The sequence below is a fragment of the Chiloscyllium punctatum genome, unplaced genomic scaffold, assembly GCF_047496795.1.
Source record: "Chiloscyllium punctatum isolate Juve2018m unplaced genomic scaffold, sChiPun1.3 scaffold_1491, whole genome shotgun sequence".
NCBI lineage: Eukaryota > Metazoa > Chordata > Chondrichthyes > Orectolobiformes > Hemiscylliidae > Chiloscyllium > Chiloscyllium punctatum.
Window position 1 is genome coordinate 5,993 of NW_027311225.1, and position 11,388 is coordinate 17,380.

At 59.6% G+C, this 11,388-nt stretch overlaps 1 protein-coding gene across 1 annotated transcript; it reads left to right on the forward strand.

Moving 5' to 3' along the window:
- Positions 1–2,592: 2,592 nt before the first annotated feature.
- Positions 2,593–11,182, forward strand: LOC140475233 (inactive carboxypeptidase-like protein X2; the record flags this gene model as incomplete). Its single annotated transcript, XM_072567764.1, has 3 exons — positions 2,593–2,681; positions 10,772–10,895; positions 10,986–11,182. Coding segments are annotated over 3 exons (410 nt in total), but the record flags the coding sequence as incomplete, so codon positions are not given.
- Between the last annotated feature and the right edge of the window lie 206 nt (positions 11,183–11,388).

Consider the following 11,388-nt stretch of genomic DNA (forward strand, 5'->3'; position numbering starts at 1 on the left):
TCTCCCACCGTCCCTCTGTTTCTCTCCCACTGTCCCTCTGTCTCTCCGCCACCTTCCCACTGTCTCTCTCACCGTCCCTCTGTCTCTCTCCCACCTTCACTCTGTCTCTCCCACCTTCCCTCTGTCTCTCTCCCACTGTCCCTCTGTCTCTCCCACCTTTCCTCTGTCTCTCCCACTGTCCCTCTGTCTGTCCCACCTTCCCTCTGTCTCTCCCCCACCTTCCCTCTGTCTCTCTCCCACTGTCCTTCTCTCTCTCCCACTGTCCCTCTGTCTCTCTCCCACTGTCCCTCTGTCTCTCTCCCACTGTCCTTCCGTCTCTCTCCCAGCTTCCCTCTGTCTCTCTCCCACTGTCCCTCTGTCTCTCCCACCGTCCCTCTGTCTGTCCCACTGTCCCACTGTCTCTCTCCCACTGTCCCACTGTCTCTCACCCACCTTCCCTCTATCTCTCCCACTGCCCCTCTGTCTCTCTCCCACTGTCCCTCTGTCTCTCACCCACCTTTTTCTGTCTCTCTCCCGCTCTCCCTCTGTCTCTCTCCCACTGTCCCTCTCTCTCCCACTGTCCCTCTGTCTCTCTCCCACTGTCCCTCTGTCTCTCTTCCACTGTCCCTCTGTCTCTCTCCCACCTTCCCTCTGTCTCTCTCCCACCTTCCCTCTGTCTCTCTCCCACCTTCCCTCTGTCTCTCCCACCTTCGCTCTGACTCTCTCCCACCTTCCCTCTGTTTCTCTCCCACCGTCCCTCTGCCTCTCCCACTGTTCCTCTGTCTCTCTCCCACCTTCCCTCTGTCTCTCTCCCACTGTCCTTCTGCCTCTCTCCCACCGTCCCTCTGTCTCTCCCACCTTCCCTCTGTCTCTCTTCCACTTCCCTCTGTCTCTCTCCCACCTTCCCTCTGTCTCTCTCCCACTGTCCTTCTGCCTCTCTCCAACTGTCCCGCTGTCTCTCTCCCACCGTCCCTCTGTCTCTCTCTCACCGTCCCTCTGTCTCTCCCACTGTGCGTCTGTCTCTCTCCCACTGTCCCCCTCTCTCCCACTGTCGCTCTGTCTCTCTCCCACCTTCCCTCTGTCTCTCTCCCACTGTCCCTCTGTCTCTCTCCCACCGTCCCTCTGTCTCTCTCCCACCTTCCCTCTGTCTCTCTCCCACTGTCGCTCTGTCTCTCTCCTACTGTCGCTCTGTCTCTCTCCCACTGTCCCTCTGTCTCTCTCCCACCTTCCCTCTTGTCTCTTTTCCACTTCCCTCTGTCTCTCCCACCTTCCCCCTGTCTCTCCCGCCTTCCCTCTGTCTCTCTCCCACCTTCCCTCTGTCTCTCTCCCACTGTCGTTCTGTCTCTCTCCCACTGTCCCTCTGTCTCTCTCCCACTGTCCCTCTGTCTCTCTCCCACCTTCCCTCTGTCTCTCCCACTGTCCGTCTGTCTCTCTCCCACTGTCCCCCTCTCTCCCACTGTCCCTCTGTCTCTCTCCCACCTTCCCTCTGTCTCTCTCCCACTGTCACTCTGTCTCTCTGCCACCTTCCCTCTGTCTCTCCCACTGTCCGTCTGTCTCTCTCCCACTGTCCCCTTCTCTCCCACTGTTCCTCTGTCTCTCCCACCTTCCCCTCTGTCTCTCTCCCACCTTCCCTCTCTCTCTCCCACCTTCCCTCTGTCTCTCTCCCACTGTCCCTCTGTCTCTCCCACCTTCCCTCTGTCTCTCCCACTGTCCCTCTGTCTCTCTCCCACTGTCCCTCTGTCTCTCCCACCTTCCCTCTTGTCTCTTTTCCACTTCCCTCTGTCTCTCCCACCTTCCCTCTGTCTCTCTTCCACTGTCCCTCTGTCTCTCTGCCACCTTCCCTCTGTCTCTCTCCCACTGTCCGTCTGTCTCTCTCCCACTGTCCCCCTCTCTCCCACTGTCCCTCTGTCTCTCTCCCACTGTCCCTCTGTCTCTCCCACCTTCCCTCTGTCTCTCTCCCACCTTCCCTCTGTCTCTCCCACTGTCTCTCTCCCACCTTCCCTCTGTCTCTCCCACCTTCCCTCTGTCTCTCCCACTGTCCCTCTGTCTCTCCCACCTTCCCTCTGTCTCTTTTGCACTTCCCTCTGTCTCTCCCACCTTCCCTCTGTCTCTCTCCCACCTTCCCTCTGTCTCTCTCCCACTGTCCTTCTGTCTCTCTCCCACTGTCCCTCTGTCTCTCTCACCGTCCCTCTGTCTCTCACCCACCTTCCCTCTGTCTCTTTCTCACTGTCCCTCTGTCTCTCCCACTGTCCCTCTGTCTTTCCCACCTTCCCTCTGTCTCTCCCACCTTCCCTCTGTCTCTCTCCCACCTTCCATCTGTCTCTCACCCACCTTCCCTCTGTCTCTCTCCCACCTTCCCTCTGTCTCTCTCCCACCTTCCCTCTGTCTCTCTCCCACCTTCCATCTGTCTCTCTCCCACCTTCCCTCTGTCTCTCTCCCACCTTCCCTCTGTCTCTCTCCCAACTTCCCTCTGTCTCTCTCCCACCTTCCCTCTGTCTCTCTCCCACCTTCCCTCTGTCTCTCTCCCACCTTCCCTCTGTCTCTCTCCCACCTTCCCTGTCTCTCCCTATACAAAAGACCCTCTCACTGATTTTTTTTTAACCACTCCCCTAGATCCAAATAATTTCTTCTATTGGAAGCAGGAGGTGACAAGTTCCGATGACTTGGATTTTAAACACCACAATTATCAGGAGCTGAGACAGGTAAGACCCCGGGGGGTGACCGTGTGGTGATGCAGGGACCATCTGGGGGGGTAGATCACTGTCTGGCTGCATCATCCTTGGAGGGGTTAGTGTCGGGGGGTGGGGGTGGGGCGTGGCAATGAAATCACTGGAGTCACTGTCAGGGAGTTAATTAACTCACTGGGGTCACTGTCAGGGGGTAATGAAATCACTGGGGTCACTGTCAGGGAGTTACTGAAATCACTGGAGGTCACTGTCAGGGGGGGCAATGAAATCACTGGGGTCACTGTCGGGGGGTAATGAAATCACTGGGGTCACTGTCGGGGGGGGCAATGAAATCACTGGGGTCACTGTCGGGGGGCAATGAAATCACTGGGGTCACTGTCAGGGGGTAATGAAATCACTGGGGTCAGTGTCGGTGTGGGGGTTAATGAAATCACTGGGGTCACTGTCGGGGGGGGCAATGAAATCACTGGGGTCACTGTCGGGGGGGGGGGCAATGAAATCACTGGGGTCACTGTCAGGGGGACAATTAAATCACTGGGGTCACTGTCGGGGGGGGCAATGAAATCACTGGGGTCACTCAGGGGGGGAATGAAATCACTGGGGTCAGTGTCGGTGGGGGGGTTAATGAAATCACTGGGGTCACTGTCGGGGGGGGCAATGAAATCACTGGGGTCACTGTCGGGGGGAGGCAATGAAATCACTGGGGTCACTGTCAGAGGGTAATTAAATCACTGGGGTCACTGTCAGGAGGGAATGAAATCACTGGGGTCACTGTCAGGGGGGGGGAATGAAATCACTGGGGTCACTGTCGGGGGGGCAATGAAATCACTGGGGTCACTGTCAGGGGGTAATTAAATCACTGGGGTCACTGTCAGGGGGGAATGAAATCACTGGGGTCACTGTCAGGGGTTAATTAAATCACTGGGGTCACTGTCAGGGGGTAATTAAATCACTGGGGTCACTGTCAGGGGGTAATTAAATCACTGGGGTCACTGTCAGGGGGGAATGAAACCACTGGGAGGTCACTGTCAGGGGGAATGAAATCACTGGGGCCACTGTCAGGGGGGAATGAAATCACTGGGGCCACTGTCAGGGGGTAATTAAATCACTGGGGTCACTGTCAGGGGGGAATGAAATCACTGGGGTCACTGTCAGGGAGTTACTGAAATCACTGGAGGTCACTGTCAGGGGGCAATGAAATCACTGGGGTCACTGTCAGGGGGTAATGAAATCACTGGGGTCACTGTCGGGGGGGGACACAATGAAATCACTGGGGTCACTGTTGGGGGGCAATGAAATCACTGGGGTCACTGTCAGGGGGTAATGAAATCACTGGGGTCAGTGTCGGTGGGGGGGTTAATGAAATCACTGGGGTCACTGTCGGGGGGGCAATGAAATCACTGGGGTCACTGTCGGGGGGGCAATGAAATCACTGGGGTCACTGTCAGGGGGACAATTAAATCACTGGGGTCACTGTCGGGGGGGGGGCAATGAAATCACTGGGGTCACTGTCAGAGGGTAATAAAATCACTGGGGTCACTGTCAGGAGGGAATGAAATCACTGGGGTCACTCAGGGGGGGAATGAAATCACTGGGGTCACTGTCGGGGGGGCAATTAAATCACTGGGGTCACTGTCGGGGGGCAATGAAATCACTGGGGTCAGTGTCGGTGGGGGGGTTAATGAAATCACTGGGGTCACTGTCGGGGGGGGGCAATGAAATCACTGGGGTCACTGTCGGGGGGGCAATGAAATCACTGGGGTCACTGTCAGGGGGACAATTAAATCACTGGGGTCACTGTCGGGGGGGGCAATGAAATCACTGGGGTCACTGTCAGAGGGTAATTAAATCACTGGGGTCACTGTCAGGAGGGAATGAAATCACTGGGGTCACTGTCAGGGGGGAATGAAATCACTGGGGTCACTGTCAGGGGGGAATGAAACCACTGGGAGGTCACTGTCAGGGGGAATGAAATCACTGGGGCCACTGTCAGGGGGTAATTAAATCACTGGGGTCACTGTCAGGGGGGAATGAAATCACTGGGGTCACTGTCAGGGGGGAATGAAATCACTGGGGTCACTGTCAGGGGGGAATGAAATCACTGGGGTCACTGTGTTAGAAACAAAATTCAATAAAATTTTGACGAGACCATCAAAGCTGGAAACAAGACAATTTATTGCGAACTCAGGGCCTCAGTTACAGAAGCAAATGAGATCTCAGGTTAGTGTCCAGTTTGACCCTTTGAGCTGAATGAGGTCATCTCTCCAGACTCCGTGGGAAGCACGGTGGTAGTGGGAGACATGGTGGTAGTGGGAGACACGGTGGTAGTGGGAGACACGGTGGTAGTGGGAGACACGGTGGTAGTGTGCGGCACGGTGGTAGTGGGTGGCACGGTGGTAGTGTGCGGCACGGTGGTAGTGGGTGGCACGGTGGTAGTAGGCGGCACGGTGGTAGTAGGCGGCACGGTGGTAGTGGGTGGCACGGTGGTAGTGGGCAGCACGGTGGTAGTGAGGGGCACGGTGGTAGTGGGCGGCACGGTGGTAGTGGGCGGCACAGTGGTAGTGGGCAGCACGGTGGTAGTGGGCGGCACGGTGGTAGTGGGCAGCACGGTGGTAGTGGGCGGCACGGTGGTAGTGGGCGGCACAGTGGTAGTGGGCGGCACGGTGGTAGTGGGCAGCACGGTGGTAGTGGGAGACATGGTGGTAGTGGGTGGCACAGTGGTAGTGGGCAGCACGATGGTAGTAGGCGGCACGGTGGTAGTGGGTGGCACGGTGGTAGTGGGCGGCACGGTGGTAGTGGGCGGCACGGTGGAAGTGGGTGGCACGGTGGTAGTGGGCGGCACGGTGGTAGTGGGCGGCACGGTGGAAGTGGGTGGCACGGTGGAAGTGGGTGGCACGGTGGTGGGGGTGGCACGGTGGAAATGGGTGGCACGGTGGAAATGGGTGGCACGGTGGAAGTGGGTGGCATGGTGGTAGTAGATGGCACGGTAGTAGTGGGCGGCACGGTGGTAGTAGGTGGCACGGTGGTAGTAGGCCGCATGGTGGTAGTAGGTGGCACGGTGGTAGTGGGTGGCACGGTGGTAGTAGGCGGCACGGTGGTAGTGGGCGGCACGGTGGTAGTGGGAGACATGGTTGTAGAGGGCAGCACGGTGGTAGGCGGCACGGTGGTAGTGGGCGGAACGGTGGTAGTGGGTGGCACGGTGATAGTGGGAGCCATGGTTGTAGAGGGCAGCACGGTGGTAGTAGGCGGCACGGTGGTAGTGGGCAGCATGGTGGTAGTGAGCGGCATGGTGGTAGTGGGCAGCACGGTGGTAGTGAGCGGCACGGTGGTAGTGGGCAGCACGGTGGTAGTGGGCGGCACGGTGGTAGTGGGTGGCACGGTGGTAGTGGGCAGCACGGTGGTAGTGGGCAGCACGGTGGTAGTGGGCAGCATGGTGGTAGTGAGCGGCACGGTGGTAGTGGGCAGCACGGTGGTAGTGAGCGGCACGGTGGTAGTGGGCCGCACGGTGGTAGTGAGCGGCACGGTGGTAGTGGGCCGCACGGTGGTAGTGGGTGGCACGGTGGTAGTGGGCAGCACGGTGGTAGTGGGCAGCACGGTGGTAGTGGGCAGCACGGTGGTAGTGAGCGGCACGGTGGTAGTGGGCCGCACGGTGGTAGTGGGTGGCACGGTGGTAGTGGGCAGCACGGTGGTAGTGGGCAGCACGGTGGTAGTAGGCCGCACGGTGGTAGTGGGCGGCACGGTGGTAGTGGGTGGCACGGTGGTAGTGGGCAGCACGGTGGTAGTGGGCAGCACGGTGGTGGGCGGCACGGTGGTAGTGGGTGGCACGGTGGTAGTGGGCAGCACGGTGGTGGGCGGCACGGTGGTAGTGGGCAGCACGGTGGTAGTGGGCGGCACGGTGGTAGTGGGTGGCACGGTGGTAGTGGGAGACATGGTGGTAGTGGGCAGCACGGTGGTAGTGGGAGACATGGTGGTAGTGGGTGGCACGGTGGTAGTGGGTGGCACGGTGGTAGTGGGTGGCACGGTGCTAGTGGGAGACATGGTGGTAGTGGGTGGCACGGTGGTAGTGGGTGGCACGGTGGTAGTGGGCAGCACGCTGGTGGGCGGCACGGTGGTGGTGGGCAGCACGGTGGTAGTGGGCAGCACGGTGGTAGTGGGAGACATGGTGGTAGTGGGCAGCACGGTGGTAGTGGGCAGCACGGTGGTAGTGGGAGACATGGTGGTAGTAGGTGGCACGGTGGTAGTGGGCGGCACGGTGGTAGTGGGCAGCACGGTGGTAGTGGGAGACATGGTGGTAGTGGGTGGCACGGTGGTAGTGGGAGACATGGTGGTAGTGGGCAGCACGGTGGTAGTGGGAGACACAGTGGTAGTGGGTGGCACGGTGGTAGTGGGAGACATGGTGGTAGTGGGTGGCACGGTGGTAGTGGGTGGCACGGTGGTAGTGGGAGACACAGTGGTAGTGGGTGGCACGGTGGTAGTGGGAGACATGGTGGTAGTGGGTGGCACGGTGGTAGTGGGAGACATGGTGGTAGTGGGTGGCACGGTGGTAGTGGGCAGCACGGTGGTAGTGGGAGACATGGTGGTAGTGGGCAGCACGGTGGTAGTGGGCAGCACGCTGGTAGTGGGTGGCACGGTGGTAGTGGGAGACATGGTGGTAGTGGGCAGCACGGTGGTAGTGGGAGACACGGTGGTAGTGGGGGGCACGGTGGTAGTGGGAGACATGGTGGTAGTGGGCAGCACGGTGGTAGTGGGTGGCACGGTGGTAGTGGGAGACATGGTGGTAGTGGGCGGCACGGTGGTAGTGGGAGACATGGTGGTAGTGGGCAGCACGGTGGTAGGGGGCAGCACGGTGGTAGTGGGCAGCACAGTGGTAGTGGGGGGCACGGTGGTAGTGGGAGACATGGTGGTAGTGGGCAGCACGGTGGTAGGGGGCAGCACGATGGTAGTAGGCGGCACGGTGGTAGTGGGCAGCACGGTGGTAGTGGGAGACATGGTGGTAGTGGGAGACATGGTGGTAGGGGGCGGCACGGTGGTAGGGGGCGGCACGGTGGTAGGGGGCGGCACGGTGGTAGTGGGCAGCACGGTGGTAGTGGGCAGCACGGTGGTAGTGGGCGGCACGGTGGTAGGGGGCAGCACGATGGTAGTAGGCGGCACGGTGGTAGTGGGCGGCACGGTGGTAGTGGGAGACATGGTGGTAGTGGGCAGCACGGTGGTAGTGGGAGACATGGTGGTAGTGGGTGGCACGGTGGTAGGGGGCAGCACGGTGGTAGTGGGAGACATGGTGGTAGTGGGTGGCACGGTGGTAGTGGGCAGCACGGTGGTAGTGGGAGACATGGTGGTAGTGGGTGGCACGGTGGTAGTGGGAGACATGGTGGTAGTGGGTGGCACGGTGGTAGTGGGAGACATGGTGGTAGGGGGCAGCACGGTGGTAGTGGGAGACATGGTGGTAGTGGGTGGCACGGTGGTAGTGGGAGACATGGTGGTAGTGGGCAGCACGGTGGTAGTGGGAGACATGGTGGTAGGGGGCAGCACGGTGGTAGGGGGCGGCACGGTGGTAGTGGGCGGCACGGTGGTAGTGGGCAGCACGGTGGTAGTGGGAGACATGGTGGTAGTGGGCAGCACGATGGTAGTAGGCGGCACGGTGGTAGTGGGCGGAACGGTGGTAGTGGGCAGCACGGTGGTAGTGGGCAGCACGATGGTAGTAGGCGGCATGGTGGTAGTGGGCAGCACGGTGGTAGTGGGCAGCACGGTGGTAGTGGGCGGCACGGTGGTAGTGGGCAGCACGGTGGTAGTGGGCAGCACGGTGGTAGGGGGCAGCACGGTGGTAATGGGCAGCACGGTGGTAGTGGGCCGCACGGTGGTAATGGGCAGCACAGTGGTAGTGGGCAGCACGGTGGTAGTGGGCAGCACGGTGGTAGTGGACGGCACGGTGGTAGTGGGCAGCACGGTGTATTGGGCGGCACGGTGGTAGGGGGCAGCACGGTGGTAATGGGCAGCACGGTGGTAGTGGGCGGCACGGTGGTAGTGGGCAGCACGGTGGTAGTGGGCGGCACGGTGGTAGTGGGCAGCACGGTGGTAGTGGGCAGCACGGTGGTAGTGGACGGCACGGTGGTAGTGGGCAGCACGGTGTATTGGGCGGCATGGTGGTAGTGGGTGGCACGATGGTAGTGGGCGGCACGGTGGTAGTGTGTGGAGTTTACACGTTCTCCCCGTGTCTGCGTGGGTTTCCTCCGGGTGCTCCAGTTTCCTCCCACAGTCCAAAGATGTGCAGGTCAGGTGAATTGGCCATGCTAAATTGCCCGTAGTGTTAGGTAAGGGGTAGATGTAGGGGTATGGGGGGGTTGCGCTTCGGAGGGTCGGTGTGGATTTGTTGGGCCGAAGGGCCTGTTTCCACACTGTAAGTAATCTAATCTAATCTAATGACCCAATCTCTCTTACTATTTCACCTCTACCCCTCTATGCTCCACGCCCATTGCCCCTTCCTTTCCAAGTTGTCAGTTTCCCCCTTGCACGTGCTGTCATAAGGTTAAACTCTTAGCTCGATGTTCCCCTTTGTAACTTCTTTCATTAGCCATAGGTACATTCCATTCTTGTACATACACCTTAATAATGTATCTTTTTTGTGCTTCACTTATATGTTTCAGTAATCTTAGCTTTTTTCTGAAACTGTTGTTTTAAACATTATGGTAAAAGGAATTATTTTCTTTAATAATTCTACATTAAAGTTAGTACTGAATTATCCACTGAACAGTCGAGATTCTCTTCCCTAAGGACCTGCAGGGTTAATCGTTCTCTTGCTGGACCCCTTTTCTGTGTGCTTTCTCTATATCTGCAAAAACAACACTTCACCCCTTTTCTCACAATGTCCAGGGGAGGGGCTTGGTATCCAGGGGAGGGGCTTCGTGTCTAGGGGAGGGGCTTGTTGTCCAGGGGAGGGGCTTCGTGTCTAGGGGAGGGGCTTGTTGTCCAGGGGCAGGGCTTGGTGTCCAGGGGAGGGGCTTGATATCCAATGGAGGGGCTTGGTGTCCAGGGGAGGGGCTTGGTGTCCAGGGGAGGGGCTTGGTGTCTAGGGGAGGGGCTTGGTGTCTAGGGGAGGGGCTTGGTGTCCAGGGGAGGGGCTTGGTGTCTAGGGGATGGGCTTGGTGTCCAGGAGAGGGGCTTGGTGTCCAGGGATGGGGCTTGGTGTCCAGGGGTGGGGCTTGGTGTCCAGGGGTGGGGCTTGATATCCAATGGAGGGGCTTGGTGACCAGGGGAGGGGCTTGATATCCAATGGAGGGGCTTGGTGACCAGGGGAGGGGCTTGATATCCAAGGGCGGGGCTTGTTGTCCAGGGGAGGGACTTGGTGTCCAAGGGAGGGGCTTGTTGTCTAGGGGAGGGGCTTGGTGTCTAGGGGAGGGGCTTGGTGTCCAGGGGAGGGGCTTGTTGTCCAGGGGTGGGGCTTGGTGTCTAGGGGAGGGACTTGGTGTCCAGGGGAGGGGCTTGGTGTCCAGGGGAGTGGCTTGGTGTCTAGGGGAGGGACTTGTTGTCCAGGGGAGGGGCTTGGTGTCCAGGGGAGGGGCTTGGTGTCTAGGGGAGGGGCTTGGTGTCCAGGGGAGGGGCTTGGTGTCCAGGGGCGGGGCTTGGTGTCCAGGGGAGGGGCTTGGTGTCCAGGGGAGGGGCTTGGTGTCTAGGGGAGGGGCTTGGTGTCCAGGGGAGGGGCTTGGTGTCCAGGGGCGGGGCTTGGTGTCCAGGGGAGGGGCTTGGTGTCCAGGGGAGGGGCTTGGTGTCTAGGGGAGGGGCTTGGTGTCCAGGGGAGGGGCTTGGTGTCCAGGGGCGGGGCTTGGTGTTGGGGGTGTGGTCTGGTGTCTAGGGGAGGGACTTGGTGTCCAGGGGAGGGGCTTGGTGTCCAGGGGCGGGGCTTGGTGTCCAGGGGAGGGGCTTGGTGTCCAGGGGCGGGGCTTGGTGTCCAGGGGAGGGGCTTGGTGTCTAGGGGAGGGGCTTGGTGTCCAGGGGAGGGGCTTGGTGTCCAGGGGCGGGGCTTGGTGTTGGGGGTGTGGTCTGGTGCTTTGTATCTGGTGATGGTGTTCCTCATTGTCCTGTTGTTTGTCTCTCCCTCCCTGTGTCTGAAGGTGATGAGGGAGGTTCACAGAAAATGCCCATCTATCACCAGGATTTACAGCATCGGCAAAAGTTACCGAGGTCTCAAACTCTACGTGCTGGAGATATCTGACAAACCAGGAGTCCATGAGCTGGGTAAGAACGAGTCGGGATTGTCTTTGGTAAGTTTATCCGCAGGTCCCTGTGAATTGTAGCTGCTGGACGGCCTGTGCTTGGATTTTTCAGGAGAGCCGGAGTTTCGCTACGTTGCGGGAATGCACGGGAATGAGGTGCTGGGACGGGATCTCCTGATCCTCCTGATGCAGTACCTGTGTCAGCAATACCTGCTGCAAGAGCCTCGCATCGTAGAACTGATTCATAACACCCGCATCCACCTCCTACCCTCCATGAACCCAGACGGATACGAAATCGCACATCAACTGGTACACGGGGCTGGGGGGGGGGGGAGAGACTGGGGGGGGGAGGAATGGGGAGAGACGGGGGGGGAGGAATGGGGAGAGATAGAGAGAGAGGGGGAATGGGGAGAGATAGAGAGAGAGGGGGAACGGGGAGAGACAGAGAGGGAACGGGGAGAGACGGGGGGGAGGAATGGGGAGAGACGGGGGGGGAGGAATGGGGAGAGATAGAG